General features: G+C 43.9%; 1 protein-coding gene across 2 annotated transcripts in view; it reads right to left on the reverse strand.

Moving 5' to 3' along the window:
- TAOK3 (TAO kinase 3) overlaps positions 1–17,932 on the reverse strand; it is an 87,168-nt gene that overhangs the window by 32,525 nt on the left and 36,711 nt on the right. For both annotated transcript variants that reach the window (XM_031047843.2, XM_031047842.2), the window contains exons 2-10: positions 14,859–14,959; positions 13,818–14,028; positions 10,916–10,987; positions 10,008–10,109; positions 9,508–9,553; positions 8,492–8,588; positions 4,649–4,762; positions 3,213–3,304; positions 1,137–1,230 (exon numbers count right to left, since the gene is read on the reverse strand). In XM_031047843.2, coding sequence (XP_030903703.2) covers positions 1,137–1,230; positions 3,213–3,304; positions 4,649–4,762; positions 8,492–8,588; positions 9,508–9,553; positions 10,008–10,109; positions 10,916–10,987; positions 13,818–13,937 — 737 coding nt within the window. In that variant the 5' untranslated portion in view covers positions 13,938–14,028; positions 14,859–14,959. The remainder of the gene's footprint in view (positions 1–1,136; positions 1,231–3,212; positions 3,305–4,648; positions 4,763–8,491; positions 8,589–9,507; positions 9,554–10,007; positions 10,110–10,915; positions 10,988–13,817; positions 14,029–14,858; positions 14,960–17,932) is intronic.

The raw sequence follows: 17,932 nt of genomic DNA on the forward strand, positions 1-17,932 counted from the left end.
AAAATAGATGGGACTGAAGCTGTTGGTAACTCCAGAAACACTATTGTTACCTTGGCACTCTGTTCTCTAGAAGCTTCCCACTGCTTGTAACCCCCACTCACTACAGCACCTTGCTACAATGCCTACTTTAACAATGACTTTAAATCCTATATGAGGCAGTATCCCAACTAGAAAGGAAACTGATGACCTAGGTGCCACTGAACTCTGAAGGAGCATAAGAGGCACCTTACTTATTCCCTGTGTTCTCAAAGCCACAGAGAGCAAACAGGTGACTCTAACCAAACTGCCTGCAATCAGGAGTATGATTCTCACACTGTATTCACAAGTTGCCTCTACTCTGCATGGCAAATTCTGCACAGAACATGGGTGCTGATGTGAAACTGAGTTGTTTGACTCTTGAAGAATGGACAAAAACAGAGATGATGAAATAAGGAAACTGAAGCAGAGTGGGTTTGAGAAAATGATTAGCAATGAAATAATTATGCTGCTTCACTGCCTAGCAGTGTACATGGGGGACCTCCACACCTCGTCAGGAGCTATTGCTTCAAGCCACGTGCAGACTCTGCCAAGCATCACTCCATAGTTACATTCCCTCTTGGGCACAGAGAACAGGAATCGGGGAACCCCTTGGCTCCCACACAATAACAAAGCATTCTTGTACCATTCTGGACCAAGCCTGTAGCATGGGGAGCATTTACTGGCCACAGAGCTCTGATGACTTTTGAAGTCACTCACTGGAAAAAAAGAAAGAAATCTAATTACCTCTATAATCTGCATCCCTCTTCCCTTCTCTCCACATTTCAGCTGTGCTACAATGCTAACAATTCTGTCAGGGATCTTGTGCAGCTGGGAACTTTGCTGATGCTGAGCTACAGCTAGTTTAATGCATCCAAGAAGATTGTAATTCCTACAGCATCTACAGCCCCATAATTAACACCTCCACACATTTAGATTGTAGCATAGCCAAAGTGACAGAAGGTCAAAATTGAACCTGCCTACACAGGAGCATTTCTGAGAACGCAGTCAAATCACTACCCTGCAACAAACACTTTTCTTGTCAGACTTTAATCATGCAGAGTGTCACAGAGCTTTTTCAGGGAAATAAAACAAAGAATATCTGGTAATAGCTCTCTTACCATTCATTTGACTGTAACGTAGGGGAATCGTTCTGGGCTATATGATATAAGGCACTCATTGCATTCATGTTGAAAAGTGGAGGCTTCCTTTCAGCTAGAAAGAGAAGAGAAAGGTGTGATAAGGCAGTCTGGAAAGAAAAGGAGAAAGATATGGAAGTATGAGCAGGGTATCACTGCTAAATCAATGAGTAGCTCATTACTGTTGTCATCACATTTAAGCTAATTATTTTAATACTCTAGGTTAGACTAGGACAACCACTCCAGGAAAGCTGCTATTCACTTGAAGAGGGGATGATGAAATCCAAAGAGAACAGGATGCAAATTGTAAGGAAAAGTTTCCAGTAAATTTTACCTTAACTGCAACATTTCACACCTGAGCTGCTGTGGTAAATTCAGCAGAAGCTGACTAGAACAGAGCTTAGACACCCAGCACATCAGGGCTAGAAGATGTACGTATTCATCCCTCTGGATCGCTGGTGTGCTGCTGTAGCATCTGAATTAAGGGGTAAGAGTGGCTGCCTGTCTCATTTGGCATTGGCAGTCAGCTGCATGTAGGGCAGTTTGCCAGATGTGTCATCCACTCCCCCTAACTAACTTCTTCCTAGTCCTTCCATGTCCCTACCAGCCCTTGACCTTGCAGGAGGGCAGCAGAGCTCACATAGAAATGGAGAAAGGTTGGTTTTCCCCACCTGAGGTCAGTCATGCCCATCAGCCAACGATGCCGGGACTTCTAAGGTCATGTCAGGCCAGAGCAATCACTTGGCCTTGACCTGCAGCATGCATGCAAACCACCACATTTTCTTTTCTTTAAACACTACTTTTGGCTACACAAGAAATTAAGACATGAGCATTGAAAGAAAGCCAAGTGATGCTCAGTAAGAGATTTCCTCCCACTGCTACCTGACCCCATATTCAGATTTGGACTCATGCAAAGGCAAAGTTTAAAGTTCTTTCAAAAGAAGCAGTTTAATACTTCTCAAAAGGGTAATATTAAAAAGGAAACCCCTCAACTATGTAAAATGGCTTTGAGGCTCTTGATGGAAAGGAGCCATTGAACTTCTGCTATCAAGACTCAGTGCCTACATAGGGTAGTGTAATATCTGTTCTATTACTGTGATTTACTCTTTGAGAGGCTGTAACACACCTGAACTCCACACTCACACAAAAATAAACATCATGTGGAAGAACAGAGGTTTAAAATTTCTGATTTTGGTATTCTTTAGATCAAAATACAGATTGTGTCAGCAAGGCACTAGCGCTGGCACATAAAACAACACTGGAAGTTACTACTCATCTGCACTGTTACCATCTCCATATTGGAGTCAACATTCTGTATGTTCCCCTCTGTTATATGTATTTCTTCTGCTTAAACCTTTATAAATAACATTTTTGGTGTTAAGTTCTTGATGTACTGCTGTTAAGGTAAGTATAATCCATATCAAACCTATTTCTGAATATAATCTGTTCAGCACATGCAATGTCAATAGTCAAACTGAAAATGCACACATGTGCTCTCTATACCTGCTGTTCACATCTGCATCTGTTTCAGGTTGTGTGGATGTCTATCACCTGCTCTTTGCACTGCTTTTCTTCTCATGTAAAGAACCTGTTTACCTTGATTCATGCCACAAACTTTCAGCTGAGATGGAAGATTTCTGATTTCAGAGAGTGGGGAAGTAAAAGGAATTGAAAAATCAATGTAAGGCACTTGTGGCACACAAGTCTTAGGACACCAGTGCCCTTGACACAACAGCTCGAACACCCTGCTCCAAATCCAGCTTGGAAAATACAGACCTCATACAGCTTCCTCTCATACAAGACTAGAATCCTCTAGTTATTCTGGGAGTAACTAAGCACACCAGATAACATTAAAGCACAGCAGCAGTGGCTTGCTCATGATTTGCCAGTGAGTAAAAGATTTAACTCAACTGTCAGTGCTTCCCAAGTCAGGCTTTCTGAAGAAAAACCAAAACAAACTTATGAGGAATAAGAATCTTCAGTTTTTTTTCAGGATTCATAATCAATACTGCAGACAGGGAATTATCCAAGTATTAACTTTGCCAAGTATTTACTCACCTAACTCAATACATGTGATCCCAAGAGACCAGACGTCCACCTTCCCATCATACTGTCCCTCATCCATCGCAAGGATCACCTCTGGTGCCATCCTACCAAGCACAGAGCAAAACATGGGGGTTAGGGGGTACAAACTGTGAGTCCCAGCACATAACTTCGAATGAGATGGTTTCATCATCTTCAGCAGAACTTAAAGGGCCAGGAGAGAGCTCAGTAAAGCCATGATGAAATGGAACAAGGCTTGCCTGCACTAACATATCTTTCAAGAGGCAGTTTAAGAAAAAAAAGTAAGAGGCCAGCCTGACCATCTTGGGGTTAGCACATGCTGGCACATGGGAGACCCAGGCCAATTTCAAAGGCATTGTACCTGCAGGCAGACAGCAAGGGCAGGGAGAGTCCTAAAGGCATCACATGTACTCTCACCAGAGATGGTGGGTTTTCCATTGGCACACCAAGAGACTTCTCCAGCAGATATATGCAGCCTGTGAGTGTAGCTATGAAAGGAACAGGGAAACCTGGAACAGTGGGGAAATAAAGTGGTCCAGGATAACGGGATGGGGAGGAGAGGAAGGGAGGAAGAAGCAGGAGGCCCAAGCTGCAAAAATACAGCCTCTTCACTTTAACTCTTCAACGATGAAGGAGGCTTCCTGCCAAATGGGCTTGTTCAGAGCTCGGGCCATTGGTGACCTCCCATCAGTGCCCAGGGCATCTGCCACAAAATAAATGGAGCATAAAGCTATGCTGGTCCACTACGTGAGGAATGCCAAGCAACTGCAGTGACCCTGGAGCAAGTTTCTTCCAAACAGAATTTAAGTATTATTGCTCTCTGCAGCTACCTGACAGGAGGTTGTAGTGAGGTGGGGTCAGTCCCTTCTCCCAAGGAATAAGGAATAGGACAACAGGAAACGGCCTCAAACTGCACAGGGGAGGTTTAGACTGGAGCTGAGGAACAATTCCTTCTCCAAAGGGTGCTCAGGCATTGGAACAGGCTGCCAAGGGCACACACCATGGAGATGAGGCCTCAGTGCCATGGGTTAGTGGTGCCCTTGGCAGTGCTGGGGAAATGGTTGGACTGGATCGTAAAGGTCTTTCCCAACCCAGCTGATTCTATGACTCTAAGTAGATCCAGTATGCCAGATTAACAGGATTCCCTTTCTCTGTGTCATAGCTCCATTACCTATGGTACATGTTAGTAATTTTTAAGCCAATGGCATCACACCATTCAGAACAATAACTGGTGCCATTTCAAAGTGCTGCACAGCCTCTACTCACGAGCCCTGAGGAAGAACACGCTTCCTGAAGAGCTGGACCCAGGGATTTTAAGAAACGTCCTTGGTTAATAAAGTTTTGATGCCAGACATGATTTTCAGGTTGGGAAAGGCTGGAAATGGGAGAGCAGTCCTGTAAAGGAGTGAAGTACTGAAGGCTTGACTCACCAGTAAGGCGTTCCCACAAAAGAATTGGCAGGGGAGACTATAGATGCAGACCCAAAATCAGCTAGTTTCACTTGACCTGGTTCTGTTAGAAGAATATTTCCAGCTTTAATATCCCTTTAAAAGAAAAAAAAAAGAGGAAAGTCTAATTCTGGTTACAGTAGAGTAATAGTCAAAGATTTTCAATCCCAGAGAAGCCCACTGACTTCTTCTCAATCCTGAGAACACTCAGAAGTCTAATATTACAGAAAACTAGAGATATCAGATACATGGGGTCAGGGGAATGGAAGCCTGGCTGTACCCAAGAAGGGCAGAAGGAAGAGATGAACCATGGTTGCAAGGTTGAGACTTCAACCTGAGATCCAGGAGAGCTGTATCCTAATCCCCAGCTGCGACACCCTTAAACAACAAGCACCAGACATTGTTTTCATCTTACAAAAGATGCACGAGCATTCCTAGAGCTCTCAGGCAATTCCCATTTTTCAGAGATTAACAGGAACGACACTACTGAAATACAAAAGGCACAACACGTTCTGCACCAGAAGTTTGTCAGTTCCAGCAGTGAGTGAGATAATTCCAGATCAGCTGCCCATGGAATGCTGAGAACTGTTAACTCATCACTTCCAAGGCACTTGGCAATGACCCTGTTCAAAGCCTGGGACAAACTTGTCAGTTACATCCAAAACATCCGACACAGAGAAATGATTGCTTTAAGGACTTCAAGTTACCTACACACTGCCAGCTGAAAATCACAGGACAGTGAAAGCTCCTTATAATACTGATACAGCACTTCAATACCAAGGGGACAACTGCCCATGAGGTACACCACAGATGTCTTTACACAGGGAAAGATATTGGCTTGTGCAAAAGCAGACCCTCAGCATAAATGGAACACATGTAAGGGATTCCTGTGAGCCAGGCTGTATACACCTTACAGTCAGGAATGTCTCTTTGCCATCTCTTCCAAAAATACAATGGATTTTTATATAAAAAAAATACATCAAGAAAAAAAAATCAGCTTCTCTTATCTGGTATGAAGATAAATTTCATTTCTGGTATGAATCATAGAATAGTGAGGGTTGGAAAGGACCTTAAGATCATCCAGTTCCATCCCCCCTGCCATGGGCAGGGACACCTCACGCTAAACCATGGAATCCAAGGCTTCATCCAACCTGGCCTTGAACACTGCCAGGGATGGAGCATTCACAGCTTCCCTGGGCGACCCATTCCAGTGCCTCACCACCTTAACAGTAAAGAATTTCTTCCTTATATCCAATCTAAACCTACCCTATTTCAGTTTTAACCTGTTACCCCTTGTCCTGTCACTGCAGTCCCTAATGAAGAGTACCTCACCAGCATCTGTACAGGCCCCCTTCAGATACTGGAAGGCTGCTATGAGGTCTCCATGCAGCCTTATGAATATGGTATTCAACTTAAGTCCTTAAACACCAAAGGCACTTATCAGTAGTAGCAGACCTCAAGACCACAAACAAGTTACTGTGCATTGCCAAATGCAAAGTGAGCTAACTGGATAAATGGGGAGGCAACCAACGCTGTCTATGTGCTGCAGAAGAAGAGCCCATGCTGGATTATCGGACAACTCCTGAAGCAGGATGATCTGTGCCTCAAACACAAACTGGGTATCACTGTAGACTGAAAGAACAGCTGAGCTGAAAGACACTTTAACACAACACAAACCTTGGTGAGGTGCCTTTGTCTCCAAAGGGCAGCACACAGGATAGGAAAAGGTGGGACAAAGAGAGCCACAGAGACAGACATGTACTCACAGTACTGCAGCAGCACAGCCAGCCTAAGAACCTCCAGGCCCCTATTCCCATTCAAAACTAGCATTACAGAATTATTGCTACTCAAATACATCCTGACATGTCTTCATGGTTTGGGTCCATGCATCTGTCACTTCTGCTGGAGGACAAGAGCTAAAGGTGTCTTGTATATGCAAGAATGAACACCTCAAAAGTACAGAAGAGAGAGCACAGGCATCCCCTTTGCTATCATCTCCACTGTACAGCAATCTACAGAGGACTCGGCAGCCACATTAGTTATCAGCAAACATACTTGTTAACTTTGCTTTGTCTTGTGCCTGCAATGAAACATAACATAACCTCATCCTTTGCCATCCCACAGCGTGACGTTAGAGCTGAGCGCAGAGCTCAGAGCCTTGCTCTGTCGTGCATCTCCACAAGGTGTCCCTCCATCCCAGGTCCTCGGTTCGCCTTCCTTGCTGTGGGGCAGGGAGACCAAAGCTGTCCCAGCCGCCAGCTTTGAGCCCTTCTCATTCAACTTTACTTTTCTTAGTGCTGCTGGACCTTGTCCCTGTAGCTGCACCCGTCAGCGCTGAGCAAACTAGGAAGTTAGAAAAGGGCTCTCTCACCTCTCCTTTTTAAGGCATAACTTCCACCAGGAAACCAGCTATCTCTCAATGGTCCTCTTTTCCTAAAAGACATGGCTTGCCATCCCATTTCACAAGTTAAAAGGCAGGAAACCCCTTGAAAGGAAAGTTGCTAGATAGCAAAGATGTTCATGGTGCTTCTAGCAGTGAGTGTCCTTACACTGCAAGCAGCAATAGTGAAGTAACTTGTTCCAGTTTGAAAGGGAAAGAGCCAGCTCTGCTTCCAGTATGCAGTAAGGCTGCTACTGAACAGTTCATCCAGAACAGCTAACATTCAGGACGTGAAACAGCTGCATTTCCAACACATGTTAGAAAGTCCTAATGAGGATTGAGAAAAAACAATTCTCAGTGTCCATACAGGGAGTAATTTCCTATAAATAACTCAATGTACTCTGAAAGCATGTAAAATATTTCAGAACAGGTACTTTCATGCTCAAATAAGAGCATACATTGCAAAGGGCTGCTCAAAAATCATCTTATTTTAATATTATAAATTGTCATTTGTGTTTCAGTTAGTGTTTCACTTAAAAACGATTTCCCAACCATGTATAGATATGCCCCAAATAGTTATTCTAACAAAGGACAAACAATTTGGGTCTCTCAAAATCCCTCACCTCAGATATACCACTTCTCTGTCTCAAGCTTGCCTATAGGGGCCTTTAGCCCCATGAATCAGTCTCAAGTTGCCTCCTTCTGATGACTCCCTGCTCATCACACTAACCTGGTTCTCAGGCATTTCACAAGGCCCTGATGTACCAATACACCCCAAATTAGACAAAAACCCAAACAAATAAAAGACAAGCTAACAAACCCCATAAAATGACAAGGTACCACATTACTGACATAGCAGTCGAAAACCAAAATACAGCCAAACTCCTCAGAAACACCCCATTATGAAGGACAAATCAGGGACCTGCCTCCAAGAGCAGCCTCCTAGATGAATCTTCTACCTGTGTGCTCCAATTTCTCCCATGGTGGTTTTACTCCTTATGCTTTCATTGACTGATTTCTAAAAGCATCAAATCTTACTTACTCCCATGTAAAGCTTCTCACCATGTCCAGCTTTAAGACCAGACCAGACCAGACCACTTCCCTCTATTTGGCAAATTAAGGGGGATACTTTGCTGTCAGTGTTTGCTGCTGTGATTCAGGTGTATTCTTTGTTCCTAGGGTCTGCAGGGGAAAACTGCTAACATGGAAGAGAATTCAGCACAAGATATAGCCACATGGAGTTACTGAAACAAGCATAGCCACACTCCTTAACAACAGCTTTTAGCTGCACATCTACCCTAGCATTAGGAGGACTGACTTGTCTGTTAGAGAAACTTTAGATAGAATAACCTTTACCAAAGTTGCTTAAACACAGCAGAGCAATCTGCAGACTCCAGACAGGGGAAGATGGAAGGACACGGAGCAGCACCAAGCTCTAGGCTCACCTATGGATCTTGCAATGAGAGTGCAGGTAGGCCAGCCCCTGCAAGGCACCATGGGTGATGGCAGCAATCTCCACTTCCTGAAGTGGTTTCTTGTGAACTAGGGGGAAAGAGATTAAGAAAAGCCATAAGTAGGAGTGATCTTTCATTGAGAAAGTGCTTTTAAAGAGAAGAAACCCTGCCAAGTTTGCAGCCAGGAGGCGAGCATCATCACCAGACTAGTTTCCTGATGACCATTAGTTCAAGTCTATCACAGCCTGTGTATTTCACATCATAGGAAACCAAGGTTTTCTTCACATTCCTGCTAGGGCCAACTGTTAATACCAGGAGGTATGGCTAAGTGCAGCTTGCCAATGTATCTGAAATGCTCATTTGATGCTTAGAAAGGAAAACTTCCTGCTGGCTTTCCCCCAGTAGCCAAAAAACCAGAAAAATGAGGAATATCAGCTATAAAAGAGATGCCCCAAAGCATCTATATATGCTTAAATATGACCAGCACATGCATTTGTCTGACCACATCTTTGATACAAAAGATATGGCTCACAAAGAGGACTAGTTTTTGCACAATTTGGCTTAGATTCCCTGTTCCTCTGCAGGTGCTGTTCTAGTTTTGAAGTTTTATCAGTCTCTTGTTTCATAACCCCACCTGTAATTATTCCTCCAAACTGCAAGGCAAGGACAAAAGTGATCTCTGCAGGTTTTTGTTATGGATATTCAGAAAACAGGCAGTCTGGTGCAGTCATCTCGAAGGCATAGATTACAGGAACACAGCTATATACATTCACACCTTCATTTTACAACACATAGATGTGCATGCCAACTATACGTAGCACTGGCCTCCTGAGAAAGTCTCAGCTTACCCTCAGTATCACAAACACAAGCATTCTAGCAGCAGAATGGAGTAGTGCAGACAGACTGCCTCTACCATCTGTACAATACCAGTCTGTGAGAAAACAGCCTCCCACTATACTCAGAAGGGGCACCAGCAAACAGAAAATGAAAGACTATATAAAACTTACCCTCTAGCAAATCAGAAGCTGATCCTAAACAGTACTCCATAACCAGCTGCAAGAAAAAGCATGCTTTTAAACAACAGGGTAGACACTGCCCCCCAAGGAGTTCCTACCTGAGTGGCTGCCAAACAGAAGCAGCAAATCAAACCTGAAGTTGCAAGAAATGCAACAAGTGATGAACAAAATAAAATGCTCCAAACATTCCACCTTGTAAAGACATTCTTGTAAAGGTTTAGGCACTGACAAGTTTGTGGTGAGATACTGCTTCACATAATACTTCTTTCATCTGCAGGCACACAGAGGCCTGCCTCAGAGAAGCCAGGATTTATTCCCATATCCTAAATATCTACTCCCTTTAAATTCCCTAGAAGATTCTTCAGATGAAAGGGACTACAGGCAGCATGGGATGACTATTGCTGCATGCAAAAAACACTGTGTGCTGAATATCTGACTGCTGTTCTGTGCATTTCCTGCTCATGAAGGCCTCCAAATGGCACATCACTCACCCATGCTGTATGCTCCTTCAGGTAACAGCCCTTATACTCTATGGTGTTGGGGTGCTTCAGCTGTTGTAGAAACTTGACTTCTTTGATGATATCCTGCCATTTCTAGTAAAACAGAAAGGCAGAGAGATATAAATACATTCTCTGCTTAACCCCCTACACACTCATACACAACACACTGTAGTACAGTTGGAAAAGCAGCCATAAAACTACTTGACAATGTGGAGATGGTAAGAGTCAGAGCTGCAAAAGCACAAGTGTACATCAGTTGTCTGGATCCCTATGGTACTCTTCCACTCCCTCTATTCTCTTCCTTCTATAGCACAGCACAAAGCCACTGACAGTCAGAAGACCTCAGCATATGTGGGAGAGCAAGAGGTAAGCAAGGAAAAATGAATTTAAACATCCCTGTTTGCTCTTAAACACATTCTCCACTGCATGTCCACACAGTCTGACTGAACAGGGGCAATCCAGGTCCAAAGCACCACAACACAAAAACAAGGGGAGTATCTAACAAGCAACAGCTGAAGTGAGCCTGATACTCTGAATACAAGGTCTATGCAATTTTAGATCATAGATCTCAAAAAGCATTTCAAGTCAGCTGAACATTTCAGCTGGAGAGTTGTGGTTATGGTTCCAGCAGCTCTTAATGCACTCAGTAATGAAATTATTACTGCATAAACCACCATGGCAGCATCCTGAATTCCCATTCCCTGCCTTAAACAGAACTATTTGTCAAAATCTGCATCAACTCATTTTCCCCCCATGCCTTCCATAGAAGAGAGCAACACTCCCACATTAAAATGCTGTCCTGCCTTGGTCACATGAAATACGCAGCTAATTTCAGTGTTCAGATTTACATGATGGTTACAACAGCTTCTGCATTCGGAATTCTCTTTATTCCTCTTTACCTCATTTGTTCGCTTTCCGCCGTAGGACATCTTCTTGACCGCCACCACCTCGTTCGTGTGGGAATTTGTAGCCTGGGAAAGGGAAAAAGAAACACATTGAAAGAAGTTTCCTTTTTGTCCTCCCCATGGAGCGAGCTGTGCCTTGGCAAGTGCAGGCTGTTTTCTCCTCTCCTGCATCCCCACGGGCTCCTCTGCTTCAGAGACATCTTCCTTGTGATAAGACTCAGCAACCAGCTATTAGGACACTTTTCCCTGACTTTACCCATCTGTCCATACCTACTGCTCCTCCCTCAGCCCTCACTGCACTTGCTGCCTCTCTACTGACCCAAACCAAGGCCCAATATTGCACCTCCTGAGAACATGCAAAACACAGTTTTATTGGAATTGCAGTAAATACACTTTTAGATAAACCTTTGGGAAAGTGATTTCTAAAGAAACAAAGTGGTGTATCAAAATCTCTCCCATTTCATCCAAAACCCTCATACAACACTGATATTCTTAAACAGCTGACTTCTCAGTTTCAGGAGGATGCCTCATTCTGGGATTTATCTCAGTTCAAAGAAGCAACTTTCCTTTCACCAGATCTCAGTTTTGCAATGGATATTGCCTCTCTCCTCACACTTTTCTACAGCCTGGATGATACACGGATGGTGAGAGGAGGCTGAAAAGTCAGTTTTAGAATAAGCTCTACTTGCTTGGATTCGCACTGCCCTCATTTCTGCAGGTTAGGGACAGAAAACTTGAAGGTTTTAGTCTTCAAAGAGCTGTACCCTGTACCTCCAACCTGTCACCATACTGGAGACAAAAAGTTAGTGACAGTTAAAAGCTTAGAATACAACAGAAGCTAAATGTGGTAAATCCTTCTTTCAACTGCTTGAGAGGATGAATACTATTACTTTCAAGGAATGACTTAATGGAAGACATTTCATGGGATATACAGTGACTTCAAAGAAAAATGATGTTGGGTGAAGCAAGACAGCTCAGGAATACTAGAGGGTGTTAACACACTTACTCTTGCCAGTGCACACTCCTCCTTATATGAGTTAGAGAAAGCTGAAAACAAGTAACTTTTGGATAAGGCAAAACTCTTCCCCACCTAAAAGAACAAAGTATTTTACTCAAATAGATGAATTCATGCTGGTATTCCAAAGGAATTTCCAAGTATTTCTGGCTGTTACATGCTCTCATGGGTGCGAGTGAAGTTCCTACCGTACCAAGTGCTTGGGAACCTCTTGGCTGAAATAACTCAAAGGGCTGTACAAGCACACTTGACAGAAATATCCACCTGCTGAAGTGCTTTTGGCCATACTTGTAGATCTTTAATGAAAAGCTTGCCAGAAAACAAGCACATGTTGCTTGCAAAACCTCCTTTCCACTGCCCTCATCTGCTTTACCATTCTTCTGTATTCCCTAACATGGATATATGTAGGTTGGCTTTGAGGAAAACTCTTTTCTCAAGTCAAATCTGAAATTCATTGATTTCAAGACCAGTCAGCATCAGCTTTGAAACTCTGTGAGGACTAATGTATTCTTTTCTTAGCTCTCTGCTATGTGAGGTATTTCTTTCAAGCCAGAAAGGCAATTTCAAACCATCTCGCCAAGCCTTGGCAATAGTACACAGGGAAACAAAACAGCTTGCAAAAATGGAGCTCACACTGAAGTTTATACTAGAACAACCATATTAATCCACAATAGCAGTGACAAGATACGCATCTATGTATCTACTGTTTATAGTAGTGTCAGTACCAGTCTAAAGAGAAAGGGCAACAAGATGCATCTTTGTATGCATCTGATGTCTCTTCCCCAGTCTTCTGGATGATTTACAAAGCCCTGTTCCTTCAAAGGTGGGGTTTTTTTTAACCTGTTTTCCTCTTTTGATTCCAAGCACATCAGGATCCTGTAATCTTGCCATGATGACCAGAGATTGTATTCTCAGCCGCTGCCTTAGATGTGTAAGGTGCACAAGAATCAAGATGTAGGACAGGCTACAAAAGCCATTTAAAAGGAGGAAAACCAAACGAAAGGTGGACAGCATCCCTGTGTGCCAAGGAAGAGCTCTGGTCTGACCCATAGAAAGCAGGGTAGAGCTAGAGACCTTTCTCAGGTGAAAGAATGGATCCTGGGATAAGACACCAAAGAACAATTTACTGGATGCCAAGTGCTTCCTGCAACAGAAAAGAAAGCTTAAGCTTCAAACAGTGGCAAAGAGGTGTGGATGTATCACAGGAAAGTGGTGATGCATCTAATTGCTGTGTTACTACAGTAAGATAACTGCAATAACCATCAGGCTTGGCAGATGCAGTGCTGTAAGGGTACTGCAGGAAGCTGCAGTCTGGCTAAATACTCCAAGGTGTTCAAGGCATAGACCAGTTAAAGAAACATCCTTGGAAAGGGGCAAGAGAAGCACTGGGGAATCACAAGTACTCTACCTAACCATAGTGGCTCTCAGTTGTAAGCTGTTGGGAGGCTGGACCTTTGACATACCTCGTGCTCTTCCCCTGGAAACATGAGGAACTTCCGAACACCAAAGGTGGCACCTTCACTACTTCACCTTTACCCAAAAGTGTAACTGTTTGGTTTTGGAAAACACTGGCTAGTGCCTCCCTACTCCATCTAAAAACATGCTTGCTCCTCTTATGGAGTGGATCAACATGCATTGCAAGCTCTACAGCCCTATTCTCTTACACACATTTAACATTATACTTTCACCATCCTGTCACTCCAACACCTGGAAGTGCCTGTCCCACTGTCATCAATCCCAGGAGCAGGACACTCACCCCCTTTCTTCCTGTTTAGAATCATTACTACCAGATTACACATTAAGGAACTATATAGTTATCCCTCAAAACACACATGCACTGCTTTCTTGTTTTCCACAAAGGAGGTCAAGAACTATACTTACAAAGTAAACAGCTCCAAAACTTCCATGTCCAATTTCATGTAAACCCACAAATATTTCTTCAGGATCATCTTTGTAGAAGAGGTCAGCTATTTCCGGGTCCTTTGGCACCCCTTTGCGCATGTTGGACAGGATCACAAACTAGGTTGTGCTTTCAATTCCCAATCACTTTCTTCCTTCATCGACAAAGTAGTCTGTAGACAGCATTCAGCACCTGGGGAGAAAGTTCACCTTTAATCTGTTTCCTTTAGGCATGTTTCTGCTCTCATTTCTCTGACAGCAAAATGAAAGGAAACACTTTCAGGAGCAATAGAATTCACTATTGTTTCCTTCAGCTGGTTCTTTTTAATTATTAGTCCAATTTAGATAGAGAGATTAAAATGTATTCAGAGTACAACAGCCCTTTATCTCATACAGGAAGCAAGTGCTGCAGTTACACGAAAGTCCACTTGCAGACAAGACTCCTGTTGCCATGCAAAACATCCTGTGACACGAGTTTGTTATTCTTCATGCTGGTCTCCTAATGTGTCAGTTTTTAGACTGCCACTATTGTCCCTCCTACTTTTCTCTGCTGTTTGCTTTGTTTCTCTACTCCCACTTGCCAGCTGGTGCTCGCAGAAGAGTTAGCTTCTGTTCCACAGGAACACCTCACAGTCATTTGATTTCCATTTAGTCAGAGCTATAAGACAGTGTGACTGCATTGGGATGGCTCCCAGGTCACAGCATTGCTTCTGAAAGATCCTAGACTCCATCACATACGGCACACCTTTACCTCCTCGGTATCTTTCTTTAGCATAAGCATATAAGCAGGCAGCACTGAGCTGCATTTAAACAAAGGTTTTCAATAGTCATCCCCAAAATTTTATCTATTTGGAATTTGATTTTAGGAGGTTTCAGACTGCAAGTGCCATTTAGATGGCACAATTAGATCAGGGCAGAGTTTTGGCCTGCTGCAGAGACAGTCTCCTTAGCTCAGGATAAGTACCAAGCACAACCAGCTTTGGTTCCCTGGAGGTGCACAGGGCTCTGCTGGCTGGAGCGTACCTGGGTCCCTGCAGCATGAAGCATGCTCTGTGGCTCAGATTCCTCTCAGCAGCAGCATCCCGTGCTCTCTCCTGTCCCTCCAGACTCTCTGCACTCTTATTCTGCAAAGGAAAACAAGTACCAGAGTTTAGAGAAAGTAGCAAGTTTTACATTGTCAAGGTACCATTTGAAAGCAGAGTTGAAAGGAGTACTGGCTGTGGATGGTGTATTTTCAGGTGAAGCATACACTCCCAGTGTTCCGTAGCCCTTGGACTATATGTCATTATATGACAGGAAACCAGGAAAAGAGGTTAAATGCCAAAGATCTTTGACTTTTATACTCTTACACTTGCTGAGGCATAGGAGGAGCAGGCTGTTTACAAATACGTAAAGGGTGGGTGTCAGGATGATGGAGCTAGGTTTTCTTCAGTGATATCCAGTGGTAGGACAAGGGGCAATGGGTGTAAACTGGAGCATAGGAGGTTCCACGTTAACATCAGGAAGAACTTCTTTACTGTAAGGGTGACAGAGCACTGGAACAGGATGCCCAGGGGTGTTGTGGAGTCTCCTACGTTGGAGATATTCAAGGCCAGCCTGGACAAGTTCCTGTGTGATGTACTCTAGGTTACCCTGCTCTTGCAGGGGGGTTGGACTAGATGATCTTTTGAGGTCCCTTCCAACCTCGGGATTCTGGGATTCTGTGAAAGTTTGCTCCCAGACTACACTTTCAGATTGCCTATAAGAAGGACAAACCTCACACAGCTAAGCCTATTACTTCACACAGCATGCTGTAGCTGAGGACATACAAAACAGGACACATGGCACAGCACTGGTTCTCAAACACTGTTGGATTGAACCAGGGAGAGAATGAGCAATGAAAAGGATGAAAAGGGAGGTTAATCAGTTAGCTCCATCAGCCGAGATCCTGTCTAGATTGCTCACAGCTAAGGATGCAACTCACTGCACTCATTCCTACCAGTGCAAGCAAGGGACCCCCAGCAGCCAGAGCTGTCCTCTCCCTGGAGTCAGAGTTGAGATGAACTTGCCCTCACATGCAGCCACACCTACAGTAGAAATGCTTCCAAGGAAAGTACACTGCAATAGTTATACTGCCAAAACCCTGAATTCATGACAAACAGGTTAACTCATCTCAGTTATTAGGAAATAATACACAAGAAGATGTCTTCCTGCTAGCAGGCAGCATTACCGAAACCAGGTATTTTTGCCTGCTGCTCTCCACACAGGGCAGTACCCACTGAGCTGTTAAGAAGCTATTTGAAGAGCTCCAGAAAAGAGTACTACAACATAAAGCTTAAAACCCCATCTCAATTCCTAACAAAAGCCAGATGAATGACACGATTATTCATCTTCAGCTGATTGGCCTCACCCAAAGGTGCTATATTTACTCCATGCCTGCAGCCAGGGGCAAAGAATGCAGCAGTTCAGGTCTGGCATTCTTCAGGCGAGTGAAAACCCCATTTGGCTTTGGAGCAATAAAACCAAACTGATGAAGAAAACAATTTATCCATCTCCAGTCAAATTAACTTCTCTGCCTTAAACAAAGTCTGAGCAGCTCTAATGTTCCAGGACAAATGAGTATCTTAAATGGGAAACTAAGTGTCAATATTAAAAGCCTCAGTAAGACTGTCTGTTAGGACAGACATATATAGTGAAGCCATATGATAAGAAGATCTCAGCAGGGCTGTTGTTTCCCAGTAATGGTTATCAGGAAAACTTTGGATGGAAAGCAGCGAAAGTAACTTGAGTCCTGCTGATTTGGACATGATCACCAACCCATCCAACATGATGCCATAGCACCTGCAGTGCCTCTTGGTACCAACACTGGAATCCTTTGCTCAACTACATCACAGCATGAAACATCCCACCCCTTTGAGGCACAGTGGGAAGGTCACAAGTTCTTGACATTACCACTCTCTTCTAGGTATGTGAAGGCTGAAATAAAGATGTTTAAATGAAGACACAGTGAGGGCTGAAGCAGCTCTGCTCTGGAGCCAGGCTGAGAGAGCTGGGCTGGGGCAGCCTGGACAAGAGAAGGCTCCTGAAGGGGAGACCTGAGAGCAGCTCCAGTGCCTAAAGGGGCTGCAGGAAAGCTGGAGAGGAGCTTGGGACAAGGGCCTGTAGGGACAGGCCAAGGGGAATGGCTTGAACCTGCCAGAACAGGGGAGACTGAGCTGAGCTCTTAGGCAGAAGCTGTTCCCTGTGAGGATGCTGAGGCGCTGGCACAGGGTGCCCAGAGCAGCTGTGGCTGCCCCATCCCTGGCAGTGTTCAAGGCCAGGTTGGACACAGGGGCTTGGAGCAGCTGCTCCAGGGGAAGGGGTCCCTGCCCGTGGCAAGGAACTGGATGAGCTTTAAGGTCCCTTCCAACACAAACCAGTCTGTGATTCTATGATAATGGCAGAGCATTACAGGAGTCGAATTCTATTACTAGAAAAACACCTCAAGCTCGAGGTATGATCAATTCAAACAAGTTCTTTCAGTCACCAAACTACTGAATTAACACATCAAGAAACAATTTCTACCAGAAACCTAGTTTCTACTCTTCATCCTTCAAAAAGCACCTACAGCAGCATTTGAGGCTCTGCATCTTCTCCAGTGAGAACAGCATTAATCACACTGGTGGTGAGCTACGGAACTGAGGAGTGACTCCATGTGTTCAGAGTTGTGAGATAAGCATTTAGCTCAGGCAATGCCATTTGGAGATGTCCCAGACTGCTCACCTCAAGATGAAAGCTCTCAATCCACAGTTCCTAGTGAGAAATCCCTGTTTGGAGGAAAAAATGTTTGTGCCTCATTTCTGAGCTACTGCAAGAGGAAAACCAAGCTAAATTCTTGAGAGTAAATTCAGCAGCAGAAATGATAATATTTAAAAGATTCTCCAATGAAGACTTACAGAACACACTGTGAAAACCAGAAAGCAAAGAGTTTTCTAAAAGCCTACGACTATACCAGCTGTAAGTGGGAAAACACTGCCATGTTGGACACATCTGTATGGTAATACCTCAGCTTCCCAGTAAAAGCACAGGCAGAGGAAAGCAAAATCCCTACTTACTTTAAAATCCACTTTGCTATAGGA

The sequence above is a fragment of the Melopsittacus undulatus genome, chromosome 12 (genome assembly GCF_012275295.1).
Source record: "Melopsittacus undulatus isolate bMelUnd1 chromosome 12, bMelUnd1.mat.Z, whole genome shotgun sequence".
Classification (NCBI taxonomy): domain Eukaryota; kingdom Metazoa; phylum Chordata; class Aves; order Psittaciformes; family Psittaculidae; genus Melopsittacus; species Melopsittacus undulatus.